Source organism: Eubalaena glacialis, chromosome 20, assembly GCF_028564815.1.
Source record: "Eubalaena glacialis isolate mEubGla1 chromosome 20, mEubGla1.1.hap2.+ XY, whole genome shotgun sequence".
Lineage (NCBI taxonomy): Eukaryota > Metazoa > Chordata > Mammalia > Artiodactyla > Balaenidae > Eubalaena > Eubalaena glacialis.
Window position 1 is genome coordinate 5,857,213 of NC_083735.1, and position 21,457 is coordinate 5,878,669.

Here is a 21,457-nt window from a genome sequence, read left to right on the forward strand (position 1 = left end):
ACAACTGACATTTGACCAAGGGTTGGTAATCCTACCAGGAGTGACAGGGACCAGAGTGAAATAGAAAGTGCACATCCTACCTAAAGGGTCTAGTACCACTGAAGAAGGTCACCCCATGTTGCCAGATTTCTGGAACTTCCCAAAGAAATGGAAATATGCAGATTTTTATGTAAACATACCAATTTTTATACACTGGCAATTCCTTCAAGGCAGCAAATTCAAGTGTAAAACACTGTGAGCCAACACAATATTGGGAGGATTGTGACCTCTGTCTCAGAACTTCACGGTCTTCACATTGACTCTACGTCCTCACAAAAAGTATTTGAGGTACACAAGGCAGGAATACAAGCTGGGTTAACAGTAGCATTCATTGTGAAGAGAGGACAGAAGGAAGTTGAAAATTACAGAATATAAATCGATTATGTGGCAGGGCAGAGGATTTTAGAGTAAACGAGCCCAGAGTCAGTTACGTTATCTCTCATTTATTTATAAAGCTACTTTCTTCTTTATATCTTTTCTAGTTCATATTTCCACTTTCTGAAAAGATCTCTTCTTTTTTCCTCTTCTCTTTCTTCTCCAATTTCTATCTTCAGCCCATTAAATTCCTTTATCTGGGTGGAACTAGTGATATATTTCCCAGAAAAAGGAAATAATTTGCAGTGAAAACTGGCATGATAAAAAAGCAGTGCTACCAACCTTTCGGTGCTTACAAGTATAAGAAACTGCTACAAATATCTGCTTTCTTCCTCCTCTAATGACACCTAGCATTCTGGATAAATTTTAAAAATACACTTTTTTTCAATTAGTAATGTTATGACAATATTACTTTTCACTGAAAATATACATTATTTCAACCACATGTGAATTAAATAGGCTGTTATAGTTTATCCTTGGTATGTATGATTACTATTAATGTTTGTGTGTAAACAAATTTTGAGTTTATATTTGGAAAAGAAACATAAGGGAAAGATATTTAAATACACAGGCAAAATGGAGTCATTTAATTTTCACTTTCTTCTAACTCTTTTTTACTTTTTAAAAAATTAATAAACTTTATTTTTAGAGCAGTTTTAGGTTTACAGCAAAACTGAGTAGAAATTACAGAGATTTTCATTTGCCCCCCAGTTCCCCAACACACACAAGCTCCGCCACTATCAACATCCCTACCAGATGGTACATTTGTTATAATGATGAACCTACCCTGACACACCATTACCATCCAAAGTCCATAGTTTACATTAGGGTTCACTCTTGGTGTTGTACATTCTACGGGTTTTGACAAATGCATAACGACATGCATCACCATTGTAGTATCATACAAAGTAGTTTCACTGCCCTGAAAATCCTCTGTGCTACACCTGGTCATCCCTCTGTCCCTCCTACTGCAGGTAACCATTGATCTTTTTACTGTCTCCATAGTTTTGCCTTTTCCAGAATATAGCTGGAAATCATACAGTATGGTGTTTTTTCCAGATCGGTTTCTTACACTTAGTAATATGTATTCAATGTCTTTTCATGGCTTGATAGCTCATTTCTTTTTAGCACTGAATAACAGTCCATTGTTTTGATGTACCGTGGTTTATTTACCCATTCACCTATTGAAGGACATGTTTGCAAGTTTGGGCAATTATGAATAAAGCCACTATAAACATCTGTCTGCAGGTTTTTGTCTGGACATAACTTTTCAATTCATTTAGGTAAATAAGAAGTAGTGGAAAAGGAAGAGATGGCTGGATTCTGGTAAGGGTACGCTTACTTTGTAACAAACTATCAAACTCTCTTCCAAAGTGTCTGCCCCATTTTGCATTCCCACCAGCAATGAATGAGAGTTCCTGCTGCTGTACCTCCTCACCATCCTTTGGTGTTGTCAGTGTTTTAGATGGGCCATTCTAATAGGCACGTAGTAGTATCTCACTGTTGTTTTAATTTGCAATTCCCTAATAACTTTTGATGTTGGACATCTTTCCATAGCTTACATGTCATCTTCTTCAGTGAGGTGTCTTTTCAAGTCTTTTTCCCTTTTATTTTTATTGAAGTATAGTTGATTTACAATGTTGTGTTAGTTTCAGATGTACAGAAAAGTGATTCATATATATATATATTCTTTTTCAGATTCTTTTCCATTTTAGGCTATTACAGGATATTGACTATAGTTCCCTGTGCTATACAGTAGGTCCTTGGTTTTTTTTAATTGGGGTGTTTGTCTTGTTGAATTTTAAGAGTTCTCCACACATTCTGGGTAACAGTTATTAGATGGTCTTTGGCAGATATTTTCTCCGAGTCTGTGGCTTGTCTTCTTTTTCTCTTGACACTGTCTTTCACAGAGGAGAATTTTTTAATTTAATAAAGTTTAGCATTCAATTATTTATTTCATGGATCATGCCTTTGGTGTTGAATCTAAAAATTCATGGACATACCCAAGGTCATCTAGGTTTCTCTTATGTTATCTTCTAGGAGTTTAATAGTTTTGTGTTTTACCTTTAGGGTCTAAAATCCATTTATGAAAGATGTAAGGTCTAGTCTAGATTAATTTTTTTGCATGTGGATGTCCAGTTGTTCTAGCACCATTTGTTGAAAAGACTATCTTTTCTCCATTGTATTGCCTTTGATCCTTTGTGGAAGATCCGTTGATTATATTTATGTGGGTGTCTTTATGGGCTCTCTATTCTGTTACACTGATCTATTTGTCTATTCTTTTATCCATACTACACTGTCTTATTACTGTAGCTTTATAGTAAGCCTTGAAGTTGGGCAGTGTCAGTCCACTGACTTCGTTGCTCTCGTTCAACACTGTGTTAGCTGTTTTGGGTCTTTTTCCTTTCCATATAAACTTTAGAATCAGTTTGTCAATAGCCAAAAAATAACTTCCTGAGATTCTGGTTGGGATTTTATCACATCTATAGATCAAGTTAGCAATAACTGACATCTTGACACTATTAATTCTTTCTATCCCTGAACATGGAATATCTCTCCATTTATTTAGTTCTTTGATATCTGTTGTCTGAGTTTCACTGTTTTTCTCATATTGATCTTGTACATATTTTGTTAGATTTAAACCTCAGTATTTCATTTTTGGGGTCCTATTGTAAATAGTAATGTGTTTCAAATTTCAAATTCCACTTGTTCATTGCTGGTACACAGGAAAGTGATTGACTTTTGTATATTAATCTTGTATTCTAAAATCTTGCTAAAATCACTATATTGGTACCAGGAGGTTTTTTTCTACGCAGACACTAAAGTCATCTGTGAACAAAGACAGTTTGATTTCTTCCATGCCAATCTGTATACCTTTTATTTCCTTTTCTTGTCTAGTTACATTACTCAGGACTTCAGTACAGTGTTGAAAAGCAGTGGTGAGAGCAGACATCCCTGCCTTGTTCCTGATCTTAGCAGGAGAACTTCAAGTTTCTCACCATTAAGTATGATGTTAGTTGTAGGGTTTTTGTTCTTTATCAAGATGAGGAACAAATATGTTCTTTATCAAGTTGAGGAAGTTACCCTCTATTCCTAGGTTGCTGAGAGTTTTCATCATGAAGGAGTATTGGATTTTGTCAAATGATTTTCAGCATCTGTTGACACATAGGTCTATTCAGGTCTAGATACAGGTCCACACAGATTGTCTACTTATTCTTGTAGACAAGAATTCTTGTAGATAAGAATAAGAATTCTTGAGTTTTGGCAAATTGTGTCTTCAAAAAATAGGTCCGTCTCATCTAGGTTATCAAATTTGTGGGCATAGAATTATTGATAGTATTCCTTTATTATCCTTTTAATGTCCATAGGACCTGTAGTGATACCTCTTCTTTCACTACTAATATTAGTAATATATTTCTTCTCTTTTTTCTTCTTAAGTAGCCTGGCTAAAGGCTTATAAACTTTATTGATCTTTTCAAAGAAGCAGCTTTTAGTTTTGTTTTCTCTATTGATTTCCTATTTTCAATTTCATTAATTTCTGCTCTAATTTTTATTATTTCTTTTATTCTGCTTACTTTGAATTCAATTTGCTCTTCTTTTTCTAGTGTCCTAAGGCAGAAGCTTAGACGACTGATTTTAGATCTTCCTTTTTTTCTAATAAATGAACTAAATGCTATAAATTTCCCTCCAAGCCCTGCTTTTGTGGGCTCTTACTTCATTAAGTTGTATTTTCAATTTCATTTAGTTCAAAATAATTTTTAATTTCTCTTGAGAGTTCTTCTTTGATCCATGTGTTGTTTAGAAAAGTGTTGTTTAATCTCTAAGTATTTGGGGGTTTTCCAGCTATGTTTCTGCTACTGATACCTAGTTTAGTTCCATTGTCTCAGAGCAGACACTGTATTATTTCTATACTTTTAAATTTGTTGAGGTGTGTTTTTTGGTCCAGAATATGGTCTAGTCTGTGAATGTTCCTTGTGAGCTTGAGAAGAATGTGTAATCTGCTGCTGTTGGATGAAGTAGCCTATAGATGTCAATTATATCCAGTTAATTGAAGATGCTCTTGAGTTCAGCTATGTCCCTACTAACTTTCTGTCTGCTAGATCTGTTAAATTCTTATAAAGGGATTTTAAAGTCTCCACCTATAATAGTGCGTTCATCTATTTCTCCTTGCACTTCTATCAGCTTTGCCTCATGTATTATGATACTCTGTTATTAGGTGAATACACATTAAGGATTGTTATACCTTCTTGGAATACTGACCCCTTTATTATTATGTAATGTCCCTCTTTATCCCTGATAACTTTCCTTGCTCTGAAGTCTGCTCCATCTGAAATTAAGACAGACATGCTTACTTCTTTTGATTAGTGTTAGCATGGTATATTTTCTCCAACCCTTTACTTTTAATCTATATGTGCCTTTATATTTAATGTGAATTTCTTGCAGAAAACATATAGTTGGGCCTTGTTTTTCGATTCACCTTGACAAACTCTGCCTTTTAATTGGTGCGTGTAGATCATCAACATTCAAGGTGATTATTGACATAGTTGGATTAATATCTACTACATATTTACTGTTTCATTTTGTTGCCCTTGATCTTTGGTCCTGTTTTTGTCTCCCACACTTTCTCTTTCTTTTGTGGTTTCAACTGAGTACTTTGTACGACTCAATTTTTTCTCCTTTCTTAGCATATCAATTATACCTCATTTAAAAACATTTTAAGTTGTTGTCCTAGACTTTGCAATACACATTGACAACTAATCCAAGTCTACTTTCAAATAATACTATTCCACTTCTCAGTACCTTATAAAAACAAAATAATCCTAATTCCTCTTTCTCATCTCTTATATCATTGATGTCATTCATTTCACTCACACATAAGCATACCTGACACATATATATGTATGTATGTGTATGTGTGTGTGTGTACACACATAAGCTTACATAATCAAAGACACTGTTGCCATTTTCATTTTGAACAAACTGTTATTTGTTAGGTCAATTAAGAATAAGAAAAATGAAAGGTTTTATTTTACCATCACTTAGTCATTCTCCACTGTTCTTCCTTTGTTTATGTAGATCTGAATTTCTATCTATATAATTTTCCTTCTCTCTGAAGAACTTTTTTTTAACATTTCTTGAAAGGCAGGTCTACTGGCAACAAATGCCCCAATTTTTGTTTGTCTAAGAAAGTCTTTATTTCTCTTTCCCTTTTGAAGGATAGTTTCACAAGGTACAGAATTCTAGGTTGGTGTTTTAGTTCTCTCAACACTTTAAACGTTTCATTCCACTCTCTTCTTGATGGCATGGTTTCTGAGAAGTGGATATAATTCTGACCCTTGCTCTGGCTTCTTTTAAGATTTCTCTTTGTCTTTGATTTTCTGAAGTTTGGATATGATTTTCTAGGTGTATTTTTTTTTGGCATTTATCCTGCTTAGTGTTCTGCAAACTTCGTGGATCTGTGGTTTGGTGTCTGATGCTAATTTTAGGAAATTCTAAGTCATTATTGTTTCAATTATTGCTTCTCTCCCTTTCTTTCTTCTTCTGGTATTTCCATTATGTGTATGGAAATGTAGTTGTACATTTGTAGTTGTCCCACAGTTCTTGGACATTCTGTTCTGTTATTTTTTCATTTTTTTCTCTTTGCTTTTTAGTTTTGGAAGTTTCTATTGTCATATTCTCAAGCTCAGAGATTCTTTTCTCAGTCATGTCCAGTCTACCAATGAATCTATTAAAGGCATTCTTCATTTCTGTTACAGTATTTCTGATCTCTTGTATTTCTTGTTGATTCTTTCTTAGAATTTCCATCTCTCTGTTTAAGTTATCCATCTGTTTTTTCCATGTTGTCTACTTTTTTCATTAAAGCCCTTAGCATACTAATCATACTTTTAAAAAAAATTATTGGTCTGATAAATTCCAACATCCCTGCCGTATCTGACTTTGGTGCTGATGCTTGTTTAATCCCTTTAAACTGTGGTTTTTGCTTTTGAGTGTGCCTTGTGATTTTTTGTTGAAAGGAGAACATGATGTTACTAGCTAAAAGGAACTGGTAAGCAGACCTTTAGTGATGTAATGTTAAGTTGTGGGAGAAGAGAAAGCATTCTGCAGTCCTATGATTAAGTCTCTGTCTTCTCATGAGCCTGTGCCTGTGGAATGGGAATTTCACCAGTTTTCTCAGGTATCTTTCTGCCCTAGGTGGGACAGGATAGCTAGTTAGCAGGGACTGGGTATTTCCCTTCCCCCAGATAGGTTAGGTGCTGATATAATCTCTGCAGATCAGGCTCTGGTAAAATAGTTTCTCCTCACAGGCAGCCTTGTTAAGAAGAAGAGTGCTCTGACATATTTCAAAACAATTCCTTTTCCTCTCCCTTTGCCAGAAGCATGAAGGGATCTTTCTCTGATATTTACTGTGAAAACTTGGTAAAGGTCCTGGAGGTAAAACTCTGAAAAGCCTGGAGGCCTCCTTATTACTCCCCCCGCCATCCCGAGTTTTTAACTCTCAGACTTGATATATGAGCCTCCACCAATTCATCAATTACAGTTCAGGTTTTCCACTCTGGCTCTGGTTTCCACAGAGGTTTCTGCTGGTGGGTTTCTGCTCTGGTGCATTGTGATTCTCTGTATCTGCCTGTCTGTCTCTCCAATCTGGGGCAGCGGTTTGCCTTGTGACCTCACTTCTCTTATGAATCTAAGAAAAGTTGTTGATTTTTCAGTTTTCATTTTTTGTTTTGTTTTAGGCCAGAGTGAAGACTTCTGAGCTCCTACATGCCAAATTGGAAACTAAAAGTCCCTCTGCTAACTCTTTATTTATTGAAAACAAATGAATTACTTCTAAATCCATGCCAATACTTTTATTTTATCAGTTTATCCTGATTTACTTCTTTTTAGTTTCTAACTTCAGATAATATAAACATTTCAATATTGTCATACAATTTGGTATGCCTTCGTACATTCCTAAGCAGCTTTTATAAGTCTTGTAGTCCAAAACTTAAATCCTTCATAATTCAGAGTTGAATAACTTGTCTAAACCAGCCATTAAAATAATAAACAGGAAAAAACAAAACAGCAGCTTCTTAAAAAAATTAGGATTTTGAATGAGGTATTAAAAATTCATACATCATTAAACATATGAATACTATTGCATCTATAATTCTGAATTATGTATTTAAACTGCTAGTATTTGAAACTTCTATATAATTTTTCTCAAAAGTATCATAAAATATATATATATATAATATTATGTAGCCTTTATTAAGTGATATCTACAGTTACCGAGGAGATAAAAAGAAATGTCCAGAAGCTTTTGGTATCATTGTGGTCAGCATGAATGGTTACACAATTAGTGATTCTGCATTACTAAAAAGAGAAAACGTTCCACCGAAGGTCCATTTCAAAATACACGTTTATATTTGAAATATAAATCCTACAAATATGTCACATATATAGGAAATCAAATATATTTTAACTGTATGTGACAGGTAGTTTTACATTTCAGGTAAATATTATGTACCCTTTTATCTTTAGTTAACAATATGTTTCATTTTATGTGAACCACCTAAGAATTTCCATGTCCATTCTAAAGATTTGCTGTTTCAGAAAACATCACCTTTTTGGCCCACAAACAGCATACACACTTTAAAGATAAAGTACTAAACCTTGCAGCTCACTGAATAATGCAGATTTACAAAGGATTCAGAAAGAAAGTCTGAGCATTGTGTCACCTCACATGCAACTGACAGTGTCAGTAGCCTGGCAACTACAGCCTTACAGAGATATTATTTTTATTTTTTTAACCTAAATTCTATTCTTGGTTTCAATCTTATATTATATGAAATACACAATACATACATTATAATTACACTGAAGTGTAAGTGCATGACATGTAAAAAAGCAAGTTATAAGAGTATATTTGCATTAGATTTGTATAACAATAAAGCTCACCTCTGAATATGCAAGATTATATGACATAAGCATGAAATTTAAATATAGCTAGACTTACAATACTGCCAAAAATAAAATTATAAAACTAAGTGAAAATCAAGTTCATATACATGTGCTGTGTGTGTAGAAATATATACATATGCCATAAATATTAATTATATCAAAGTATAAAGTATAAAGTTTTATCTAAAGATAAAACTCATACTTGTATGTGTTTTTTTCAAACACTACATTTCTAAATTGTAATTTTTAGCTCAAAAACCAACTTATCTTTTCCAGTAAGCATTAAAAATATAACTATGGAAAAATCTGGTATTCTGAATGCTGATTATGTAGGGTATATATGCACATATATATCATCTGAAAAATTATAAGCTGGAATTTTAGTAGAAATTAAATAATCATGTTTCAATTTTCATTAGTTACAATAAGATTTTTTATTGTCATCTAAGTCTGTATAAGAACTGATCAAAACTTGAGCCAAGAAAAGCTTAAACTCATGAAGAGGATATGGTAATTTTAGGGTTGGACTATATCTATATATGAGAATAGTTATTCTTTTAATATGTCTCAGAACAAGGAATTCACTTATAAAGGCCATAGTTTATTAAAGGGCAGATTGGGGTTATGGTGGAGGGAAAGATTTTGAATCCTCATAATCTCCATGAGCTGCCTCAAAATCACTAAAAAGAGACACACAATTTTAGCAAAATGCATTTTCTTAAAATCAGTCACCCCCTCCCTCCAAATTAGATTGTCATCCCTTTCCTTTCCCATAGAGGAATATATGCACTACACTTGAAAAAAAAAGCCTTCTGTTTGAACATCAGAAATGCACTGTTATTACATTTAAAATGCACACACACAATATAAAAAAGGACGCTGGCATTATAGTGCGTGCACACGTGTCTGTGTGTGTGTGTGTGTGTGTGTGTGTCCAGCACAACTTCAAATACTGCTATTAAACTCATAAGCTGAAATATTTCTATCATTATGGTTAAGGCTGGAATTCAGGATGGTGAGCTACCCAGTAATTCTCAACCTCCCTTCTGAAGAATGCTTTAGGATCCATACCATGAGGGTTATTCTCCAGAGTTAGATATTTACTGGCTCCAGAGATGTTTACCAGCTTGTTTCACAGCTGAAAAAAAAAAAAATCTGAAGAAAAAAACCCAAGAGACTTAAACCGCTGAGGATTTACAACTAAAAAGATAAACCAAAAGGAGTAAAATGCTGAGAAAATATCTTTGATTGATGTGAGTAGAATAGCACCCTGAAGAAGTAAGGAGGAAGGAAGAAAAATTCAGTGCTGCATGTCTTTAGTAGTATATGCCCTCAAACAACAATGGGGAAAAAGCTGGTAAAACTACATAAAGATATTCTGGCTCTTTTTTTCCACTCATTAATGAAAAGAAAAATCCACAAATCTCCTTCATTTAAATAATTAAGAAATCCTTCATTTAAAAGGTGAACATAATCAAAGAGAAATCTTATGTTACTCTAAACTAAATCCATTTTGATAAGGTGCATTTAACAATGGCAGTTTTCTGCTATCGCAGTAGAAATAGATCAGAATAGCTATGCTACGCAAAAGTTGCCATAGTAACAATGCAAATCCCTTTGAAACATAATTAATTGCCTAAAAATTTACCAAATGGAACATGGCGCTCTTCTTCAGAACATTTTTTCATTTTCTTTTACAATATTATTATAATACATGGTATTATCATATATATTTCTATCATAAAATTATGTAAAATTACTTTCTTGAAATTATTGCTATTTTCATACATTAATCTCATTAGAAAGAATCCTCTTTTATCTTTAAAGCCTAAAGACAATCTGAACATGTTAAGAATTCATCTGAAATCAGGATAGAAAAAAACACCTTTTCTTCAATAAATGACTACCCTTATATATTTTCTTACCTCTGCTTTTAAGTCTATCAGATAAGTATCCTATTTACCCTCAGAATCTTGCAATGCAAAAATGTCCACAATATAAATGATACAGAAATACAGCTGCATGAGAAATAAAGCAGAAAAAAAATCACAGAAAATTATAATTACAACGTAAATATATCTTACTCTTTGAAGTCCTTCATACCAATCATCTTGCTCAAACCAATGTGAAATGTAAGTCATCCAAGCCATAGAATGTTTCTACTTTAATCAAGGCAATTGGAAACCGGCTTCAGAATAGTCAGCACCTAAAGTAATAACAATGTGTTTCAACCAAATGGGTTTACCAAACTCTGCCTTATGAAATGTTGTTCAGTACAAGAAACTAGAAGCACACACACATTTCAGCTGAAACCGTTTTAATAATTTATAAATAACAGTATCTGTAAAAATAATGCTAAAGCAGAAAATGCAAGCCTATATAGTCAAATAAGAAATAAATCAAATGATAATTATGTTGTTGTACTAGAGAATGCTATGTCAAATATTTCATTAGCCCTTCAGTTTTCATTCTAAAAACCATCTTGGATTTAACTTTTGCAAGAAATAGGCAAATTATTTCTAAAAGTTACCAAGTTAAAAATAAGGAATCCAGAAAAACCACAAAACAACAGGAAGCAGAAAATCAGTTCCATTTTCAATCTCAGGAGTTGGACATAAAACTAGAATAAAGGTTAAAAGGGGCACAATGACAAGGCCAATCCTATATTTCGATTTGCTTCCAGCTCCACAGTTGAGAGTAAATCCTTTTCCGGTTAGCTGATTGTCAATTACCTAAGTGCCTCAAAAAGTTTAGAGACACACATCACGTAATAGAGTGCTAACATGTCCAACAGAGAATCAAAATCACATGAATCGGACTTCATTTTAGTTTTACCCACTTCTGGAAGAAATTACTTACTAGCCATACTAAACAAGAGATTTCCTGGTGTCCTGGAGAATATCTGGACTTCAAAACATCCTCTATAAAATTTAGGTACTTCACCCAACATTTAATCGGTTCTGAGTGATCTTTTCCTGCCCCAAACTCATCAAACCCTTATAACTCAGTGGAGAAAAAAGGAAGGAAGGAAGAAAGGGAGGGGGGAGAGGGGTGGAAATAAAAGGAAAAAAAATGTGAGTAATTTGAGTGTTTCATTCTTCATATCCAAAAAGTAAGATAACTTTTGTTCTGGCATAGAAACACATGTATGACACATAAATATCGCTGTAGCTAGTTGAGAACATCTTTATCTCACTCTAAAAATATACCAAATGGGACATGGCACCCTTCAGAATTCCTCTTCTTCTTCCTTATTCTCTAGAAATATTTTCAATAATATCTGCTTGAAGCCCCAGGTCAAAATAGTTGGGAATAGGCTTCCACAGGAAGCTCCAGGACTCGTACACTCTGGTGCTCAACTTGTTTCCATCTTGCTGACTTCCCTGAATCTGGACCATGCTTTCTGTCCTGCCCTTGGGTTCCCACAGAGCCCCTGGTTCCTGGCTAACTGCTCAGAATTTGCATCTCCTGCAGGGTCCCACCCTCTGGACTGGTGGTCCTTCCTTGCTGTCTCTCTTGTCATTGCTTATCTTATTTTGAGTTACAGATCTGTGTCTATGTCCTGCCTTACGTTTTACCCCGCCCTGAACCTATATCTAGCACCTTCCCAGGGTATATCTAACTACCTTGCCACCATTTCAGTGGTTGCCGCCTCTCATGTCAAGCCCTTAAACTCCATTTTAAAGTACCTAGATCCCGCAGCCTTGTATCTGGTAATCTCAATATGAACATCGGTAAAGCCAAGCTTTCCTCTTTCAATGATAAGAATCCCTTTCTACTACCCCCCAATAGTCTTTCCTTTGCCCTGCATTCCCTGTTCCAGTGACCAAAACTATACTCGACAGTAACCCGAAATAAGAACATCGAGCCATCTTTGATTCTTTCGCCACCTTCCCCTCCACCTCCCGCTACATTTGATCACCAAGTCTTAACAACTACCTTTAACATGTCTCTTCAAAAGCCCCTTCCCTCCATCCCTAACGCCACTGTCTTGTACAAACTAATGAAATACTTTACTTACTAACCTCCCTGTTTTCACTGCAATTCCTAAACATGTTCTATACCAGCATGGCTTTATGCCTTTAAGTTGTGAAATGCTTTTGCCTGAGCTGTCTTACCTCCTCCCCTTTTTTTGTGACTAATGAGCTGTATCATATTTATCAAGACCCAACTTAATGTCCCTCTTCTTTGAAGCCTTTCTCAAATGCACCAAATCCCTCATCTGTGTGCCTCTAAGTCTATATTTGTGTGCACTGGATAGTGATTGTTCACAGAGACAAAAATTGTGAGTTGCCCAAGACAAAGGAACATATTTTATTCATATTTGTATAGAAGGTACAAAATGTTTGTTGAGTGAATCGACACATGCTAGAAGAGTTTGTCAACTAGTGGTAGTTCACATGAACCAAAGGGGTGTGTGTGTGTGTGTGTGTGTGTGTGTGTGTGTGTGTGTATACATATATATATATATATATACACATAACTGCAACTTGGAAAGGGGCTAAAGAAATGTATCCAAATTACAGGTAATATACTCATCAACAAGCGAAATGGGATTACCATTCAATTCCTTGTAGAGAAACGGCTAACCAAATTATTTCAGAAATTAATTTTTAAAGGGAAAATAAAATGAAAACTTGAACTGGTAAAATTATTTTATAATCATATAAGGGACCAAGTATTTACTATATCACTATAAATACAATATAGTTAAAAGTAATACCTTGTTTTAGGGCACATAATAGTTCTCATGTCATACTTCCTGATATTTTTCCATGAGCACTATTTACCATATTTGCAAGAACTAAGAAAAGTAAAATATTTCACATCATGGTATCTCAGATGAATATTATCTTGCATAAAAATACATATTTTTTTATTGTATTTCAGGTATTTTGATTGTCTGAGAGTGTATAGAATCTGGTTCATTTAGTATAAGAAGGGCCAATAGTTTTCAACTCTCACATCTCCTTGACTGGCTAGGACGGTCTGGAGTGCAGAGTGGAAACCTTTAGCTGATCTCAGAGCGGAAGCATGTCACGATCACTTAGCAGTAACTGAAACAGAAAGGAGAAAGTCATGGTGACATTTACTCCACATCTTTCCATCTGTGTATTCGTCCATGGGTCTAACTGACTAATTTATTGTTAAAATCACAAATTTAACTTAATTCGTAGTCAGAAAATTTTTCCTGCCTTTTAAGATTAGTGATGGAAGGAAATGAAAAGAATCAAAGGCCAGATGTCATTGTGTTAAAGAAAATAAATAAATAAAGTAAAATGGCTTGCAATGTCAGAAAACTTACTGCAGGGATTAATACAACACACAAGTAACCTGTGGTCTGATTGCTGGTCCTGACCTTTTTACATCCCTCTCTGCATCTATACCTTTTTATGAGCTCATCACGGGCCGACCATATATCCTGGCCTGTTGCCTTTGGACTTGCCATATGACTTGCCTTCCCCAGCGATATGTGGGCAGAAGTCAGAATGTTCCAGCTCCAAGCTCTGGCTGTAAGGCTTGCCTCCATTCACACCCATCAACATGAGAAGGACATTCCACAGCTACCCTCTTGTAGGGAACAGGGTGGGACTGGGGAGGGGGGAATGCTACTTTCTCCCCAACAGGATCTGACTATATAAAAGTAGCAGCTGAAATACTAAGAAGCTATGGAGGGCTTTTCATAATCTCATGGGACGGGAGGGAAAAAAACTGGCGTTCATATGCTGCCAAGGAAAAAAATGGCCTAATAAAGGTGCCCTTTCAGTGAGAACCATCAGGGTCTACACCTTAAAACTGGCGTGAAATAGACTATCCTTTACAAAGACTGAAGTTCACCTTCAAACAAATTCATTCAATGATTGGATTGAGGTGATCTTCCCTACCCTCATACTTTCCAAAAGCAAAAGCATATTCCCTCTGGAGAAAGATAGTATTAAATTGTCAGGCTGCAAAGCAATCAAGGGAATTCCAAAGAGTGAGGAGCCCAGTCACGGAGAGACAGACTAACGGCTTCACCTTTGACAGGGAGTGGGAGAAAGAGGGGGCTGCCATAGAAGCGGGGAGGAAAAAATCAGATAAAATTGTGAGTCCTAAAGGCCGATATGAGCTAGAGCATCAGTACAGCATAACTGGAGGTCCCCGATGCAAGCTGAGTGGCACTCACCTGTCAGATCTTCTCCTCAGGCCTCAATCGGGTGCTTAGGAGAAAGAGGGGGGCAAATCAGACATAGTCCCCCTTAGTGGCTCAGGCACATAGGAAGCATTTGGCTACTGGGAGCTGACAGGCATGCAACTCTGTACAGGTCCCTGAATCCTTCTCCCAAATGAAGCACAAGTCTTCAGCTACTTGGAGAGAGGAAATACATGCCCTCACTCCCAGGGACAATGGGGAGGGAGTAAAAGCAAAGTCCATCTGCTTCTAGGGAGGGGCAGATAACCCTCTTTCCTGACCACACAACTGGGCGAAGGGAAGAAGCAAAAGCTACCAGACCCTGGCGGGTGGGCAGGAAAACATCTTGGGCTCCCATCCTGAACCAAAACGAAGCCCAGATCTGCCACTGAAGAGGTGCATTCTCTCTTACTCAGCACCCACCACAGATATAAAGTGGAGTTCGGCTGCCTCAGAGTGGGGTTGAGGAGGGGGAGACACACAAATCTCCCCTAAAAACCAGATTCCCCCAATCTGGGAGATCAAATTATAGGATAATCATACACTGGGGTACTATACAATAATTAAAATGAACTATACACAACGAAATGGATGAACCATACAATGTAATGATGATCGAAAGTCACACATGAATATCATAGGATTCTAATATTTATAAAAGTTTATAAACCAGCAAAGTTAATCTATGCTACTAGAAGTTATGAGACAGTTTTCTTCAGGGAAAAGGAAGTAGCGACAGATAGGAGCCATGAGGGAGATTTCTAGGAGGCTCACAATGTTTCTTTTATGCTAATTATGCTAATGTGCAAATTTGCTGGTACAAAACAGTAAATTGCACATTTCTGCTGTCAGGTATATAATCTAAATAAAAAGAAATTATACACTAAGAATCCACAGCAGTGCTTTCTAATACTAACAAAATTAAGAGGGGAAAATAAACTGAAATGACTTGTCCACATATAAGTAGGTATTGTATAATCAGATTATATTTTCTAACTTCACTTGGACACTTTCATTTATCTTTTTATTTTGCCCCTAGAGTTTCCTGCCCCATTTACCACCCCCAGCCATCATATTTTGCAACATGTTAAGTCCTTCTCTGAGATATGCACTAATGCTGCTTTAACCCACAAGTATTTCTAGAAGCAACGTCAGCGACAAGCGGATGAGGAAGGTGGACACCAGGAATAAATAATCTCACAACAGGAAATGGGTACAAACCAAAGTCTGCAAAACAAGCAGCAGGGGGCTGAGGTGGGCTAGATTAAGGATACGTATTTGGGGGTCCACAGGAACACCCACAGAGTCTGATGACTTGGCCGTGATGGTTCACAGTGGATGCCTGTTAATGCCACGCCCATAACAGATCCTCTGACTCCTCAGTTCGTACTATTCCACAGGGGTGTGCCCCAGAGCAATCTCCACCAGCACATTCCTAAATGCTGGCAGCGATCTGTAGCGACACGTAGCTCCCGTCCCAGCATTTCATGCCTTGACCAGACCTTCCAAAAATATTAAATAGCTACATCCTAAGAACAATTTGAAACCTCACCCTTGAAAAACAACAAATCAATATAGCTGACAACACCCTGCAGTTGCTGGTGATTCTAATCACTAGTAACAAAGTGACAATCTATGCAGTATACTTCTCTTCAGCTTAGGTCACATGACATTTTTAATATGTAAGAACACAAATAGTTGAAAATGAAGTATTTTTACCAGAAAATCAGACTATATGAAAAGTAAAAATAAAATGGATTCTCTAAAGCTGAAAAATGCAATATCTGAAATTTAGATCTTAATGGATGAGTTTACTGGATACAGCGGAAGTTAGTATTAGTGCAGTAGAATAGAAATAAATAGTATATAACAAAACTAATGCATAAAGAAAAGGAAGAATGAAATAGAACAGAGTATAAGAAATAGATAGGATATATTGAAAAGTTAAACACAGGTGTAATGGGAGTCTAAAAAGGAGAAGAAATGTAGTAGAACCAATATTCAAATGATAAAGAATGAGAAATTTCCAAAGTTAATTTAAAAAAAACCAAGTTCCTAAAGCTCATCAAATCCCAATCAGGGTAAGTTAAAATCTTGTCTAGGTACATCACAGTAAGATGCTGAAAACCAGGGACAAAGGAAAAAAAATCTTAAAAATGATCACAATATAGTCAAGATCAATTGAAATAACAAAAGTCAAAAGACAATGGAATGACACTTTTAAAGTTATGAGAAAAAAACCTACACACCTAGAGTTCTACACCCAGTGAAAATATAAGTGAAGACAGAAATTATGATATTTTCATAGGAACAAAAAATAGGGAATATACTGCCAGGGGGCCTGAACCAGAAAGAAATATTACAGGAAGTTCTTTAGGTAGAAGGCAAATGATCCTAGACAGAAACATGAAAATGTTAGAGATAATGAAGATCATCAGAAAAAGAAATATGTGGTTAAATATAACTATTTAATAGATATTAACTATACAAAACAATAACTATACTGTCTTGGGAAGTTTAAATATTTGTAGCATTAAATTATATGAAAACAACACAAAAGGTGAGAGCAGGATAAATGGAGTTAATATCAATGAAGAGGTAAAAGTCATCATTTGTGTTAAACTGTAATGAGTCAAAGTTACATGTTGGAATCTCTAGGGTAACTACAAAAATACTAGTGAATAAACATATTATTAACAAGTTAATTAAAGGAAAATGTAACTAATAAAAAATCTGTGAATAAGAAAACAAAAAGTGATTGTATATATAAATATATATATATAAGTATATATAACAGTTATATGTTAAATGAGTGGATTAAAATTACAAGTAAAAGTAAAATTGGTTAACTGTATTAAAAACTAAGCCATATACTCTTCACAAGAGTCATACTTTAGTTACAAGTTTACAGAATGGTTGAAAGTCAAAGAACAGAAACATATATTGCATAATCATTAACCAAAAGGAAGCTATTATAATTATATTTTTAAAAGATTAAATACATTTTAAGACAAGAAATATTATTAGAGGACAGTGGGATATTACTTAAGGATAAAGGGGTGAATGCAACTGAATGATATGACAGTTTGCATCCAAATGACATAATTTTCAAATATATAAAGCAAGAATGACAGAATTAAAGGAGAAATATACAAATCCATAAGCATAATGGAAGACTTTAAGTAACAAATCTCAATATCTGATGGAATAGAGAAAATTCTATAGGAGTATAAAAGATCTGAATAACATATTCAATGAAATTGACCCAACTGACAAATGTAGAATACTGTACCCAACAATGGTAGAATTCACATTTTTTTTCAAGGGAACATGAAGTAGTTACCAAAATAAACCATGTGTTGAGCCATAAGGAAAACCTCACCAATCTCTAAAATATTAGAAGCATTCAGAGTATGTTTTCTGGTCACAATGGAATTAAGTCTGAGATCAGTAAGAGAAAGGTAACTAGAAAACCCATAACTGTTTGGAAATTAAACAATGCACTTCTAAATAATCCTTGGATCAAAGAAGTAAAAATGGAAGTTAGAAAATATTTAGCAGTAAATGGCAAAGCCACAACAAATAGAAATTTGTGGGTTATAGCTAAGCAATGCCTGGAAGTGGAGGGTTACAGTATTAATTATATTTTATTTTTTTCTAACAGAAAAGGAGAAAGAAAGAAAATCAAAGATTTAAGCTTCTATCCCAAAAATCTGGAAAAGGAAAGCAAACAAAATCTTAAAAAATGTAGAAATAGGATATCATTCCAAAAAGAAAAGAAAACATATTTATGTTTACAAACATGTAACAGAGAAAATCAAATGCAGGTTCCTTTAGATCAACTTTTAGATTTATTAAGAAAAAAATAGAGAAAGGACAAATACCAACATCAGGAATGAAGAAAAGACATCATTATAGAACCTACTGATATCAAAAAAAAGAATAAGAGACTATTATGAACACATTTACAGGAATATATAAGATAAATTGGATGAATAGACAAGTTACCAAAGTTGATGAAAGAGTGAGAAATTCTAAACAGACTGAATATGAATATGAGTCTGAATTAAAAACTTTCCCACAGACAATCTCCCAGGTCCAGGTGATTTCACTTGTGAATTTTTAAAAATATTTAAAGAAGAAATTTTACACAAACTCTTTAAGAGTATAATAAAAGAAATCACATCAGTTCTTTATATCCTGCCAAAACCTGAAAAAGACTTTATAAGAAAGGAAATTACAGAGAAATCTCTCATAAATTAAATGTAAAATTCCTAAACAAAAAGTAGAGATATTAACATGTTAATGGATTAGAAGATTTAATATTGTAAAGATATAAATTCTCTCAGATTTAATCTAGAGATTATGTTATGTATCATAGTCATGATAGTCAATAAGTTCTTTTTAATGAATTATTGAATCCTCATCTCCTGAAAACTTAACCAAAATTCCTAACTTGAATCTCTAAATTGACCTGGTCTAAAAATAAAAAATGACTCACACTAAGGTAATTTAATGTCTAAAATGTCCAGCACATGTTATGGTGCATCATAAATAAAATATTCTTAGTTTTTAGACTGTACAGTGGAGTTCCAAGTTAACTGTTATTTATTTGATTTTCTAAGAAAATCTATTTTGACTAGTTTTTTAAATGTACTGTATTTCTAAGATACATAAATACAATCTCTATCAAAATTCAAAGAAAAACATTTTAGAGTACTTTTCTAATGAAAGTGATTTTTTAAATGAAAGTGGATGCAGCAGAAAGAGTATAATAAACTCTTCAAAGTATCTGTATTTTTAGATAAAAAAGTCATCTTTGTTTTTGCTATTTCATAAGACCTAGAGTAAACGAATTCAAATGTCCTCTGAAAAACATTTGGTAAAACACAGATGTATCCAGCATTAGAGAAAATAATTTTAGAATAGAAGAAAGTGTATTACTGAACACTATATTTGCATAAATTCTTGAAAATAAAAAACACTAAGACTTATTTTTTTAACATGAGGAGCAAGGGTGTACCACCCTTTCAGCTCACCCTTTATCTCTTGCCTGGAACTTGGAGATGAAGGCTGAGGCCCCAGAGTATCATAAGGATGCAGGATGAACCCAAGGGACAGTGGAAAAGGGAGCTGAAGAAGGCGAGATCCTCGGACACTTGTTGGACTTCCTACCTCCAACCTTTTTCGTTTGTCTGTTTGTTTGAGCCACTATTATTTTACATTTCTCTTTTACATGCAACCAAACCTGAGGCAGGCTTTTAGACTGCATAATTTCAAGTCATATTTTAGAAAGCAGAAGTAGTCAATTAGTCAATAATGTCAGTTAGATATAACCTTCATAATTCCTTGTCTTTAAATATAATTAACTATCATGTTTTCATCACCACAGGCATACAATATTACTAAAATTCAGTCATTATTATCTACAGAACAGAGCATATTTTATTATTCCTATTTTGCCTCACCCAATACATTATTTGCATATGCATCTACCTCATATTATTTAGTGAAAAAAATGTAATATTTATCCATGTATATCTGCTGTATCATTTTATTAAATTCATTTCAGAAAATATTTAGTGAGTATATATCATGGCTAGGCACTAATGCTAATTACTAAAGATATGAATATGAACAAGAAACAAACAGGAAAAAAAATTAAAAACTGCTTCAAGAAGCTTACAGCACTGGGAGAGCTCACACATGGCAGACACTTCCTGTTGTCTAATTAACAACATTTCCATCTATCTCTTTCCCTTGCCCACAGAACCCCAAATTATTCTGGCACAGTTGGAATTACATTGTTCTCAGGGAAGACAGGATTTTTTCCCATTCCTAAGAGATGAATGGTGATTGGTCTAAACCAGTCGTAGTAATTTCATCCTCCTTGGACAAGTATTGGACTAAGAGTGGGCCTCTGACTCAGTTCCAGCTAATGAGATAGAAGTAGAAATCTCCGATGTCATTCTTCCCTGCTTCTTCTGACTTGGACATTGATGTGATGCTGTTGCTGCAGCAGCTCTCTTGCATCCATGAAGTAAAGTGCAGGAAAACTGCAGAAATGTTGCAATTCTAACATTATTGATGCATTAGCTTCAGTCATCTTGTTATATTTAATAAAATGGTGGCTGTTCTAGTTGCTGGGTTTTTGTTATTTCCATTTGACTTCATTTCTGATAGACACCAATGCATTTATGAAACAATTTGCAGTAGTTGCTATGATAGAAAATGAACAAGGGCTTAGAGGAGCAGAGAGACTAATCTGCCAAAATCGAGAAGGCTGTACAGAAAAAAGTGGGGCTTGAACTTTTAGGCAAAAATTATTTTCCTACACCTAAAGTAAAATGGTAAAGAGAAATAGTGACAAATGAGGGTAAACAAAGAGGCAGATACAGAACGATGGGAAACATGTAGATCACGATAAGGACTGTGGATTTTATTTCAGATGTGAGGGGAAGTCTTCAAAACAGTTTAAGCATGGTAATAATATCAGATTTTGTGATTTACAAATATCATCCTGGCACTCTTAGGAGAAGGCATCTGGGGACAGGGGAGCAAAGCATAAATAAGTAGATGAGAAATGATAAGAGGCTGAACTAATGACCTAAGAGGAAGTAAGGGAGAGAGAGAGAACTTAGGAGGACAGGTCTGGGATAAAGCTCTATTATTAGGTATATTGACTGCAGAGTGCGGTAGGACATCCAGACGGAGACTCCTCCAAGTCCTTCAGAAATAGAGGTCAGGAACCGAAAAAAGGAAGGTCAGCTAGAGATAAACATTTCAGGTATAATTTGGGGCAACACCAATGTTTAAGGGACAAGTAGAGGAGACGAGAGGGGAGGGGAGGGGAGGGGAGGGGAGGGGAAAGTGGCTGAAAAGATATCTTGACAGAGAAGAGACACAAGAAATAAGAATATTGGGTAAAGG

General features: G+C 34.9%; 1 protein-coding gene across 4 annotated transcripts in view; it reads right to left on the reverse strand.

The window, feature by feature from the left end:
- Nucleotides 1–21,457, reverse strand: part of WDR17 (WD repeat domain 17) — a 96,111-nt gene that overhangs the window by 61,839 nt on the left and 12,815 nt on the right. For 3 of the 4 annotated variants that reach the window (XM_061177237.1, XM_061177235.1, XM_061177238.1), the window contains exon 2: nucleotides 10,440–10,561. The exons of the other annotated variant lie outside the window; for it this stretch is intronic. In XM_061177237.1, the coding sequence (XP_061033220.1) occupies nucleotides 10,440–10,505 (66 nt within the window). In that variant the 5' untranslated portion in view covers nucleotides 10,506–10,561. The remainder of the gene's footprint in view (nucleotides 1–10,439; nucleotides 10,562–21,457) is intronic. 4 annotated transcript variants of the gene reach the window in all.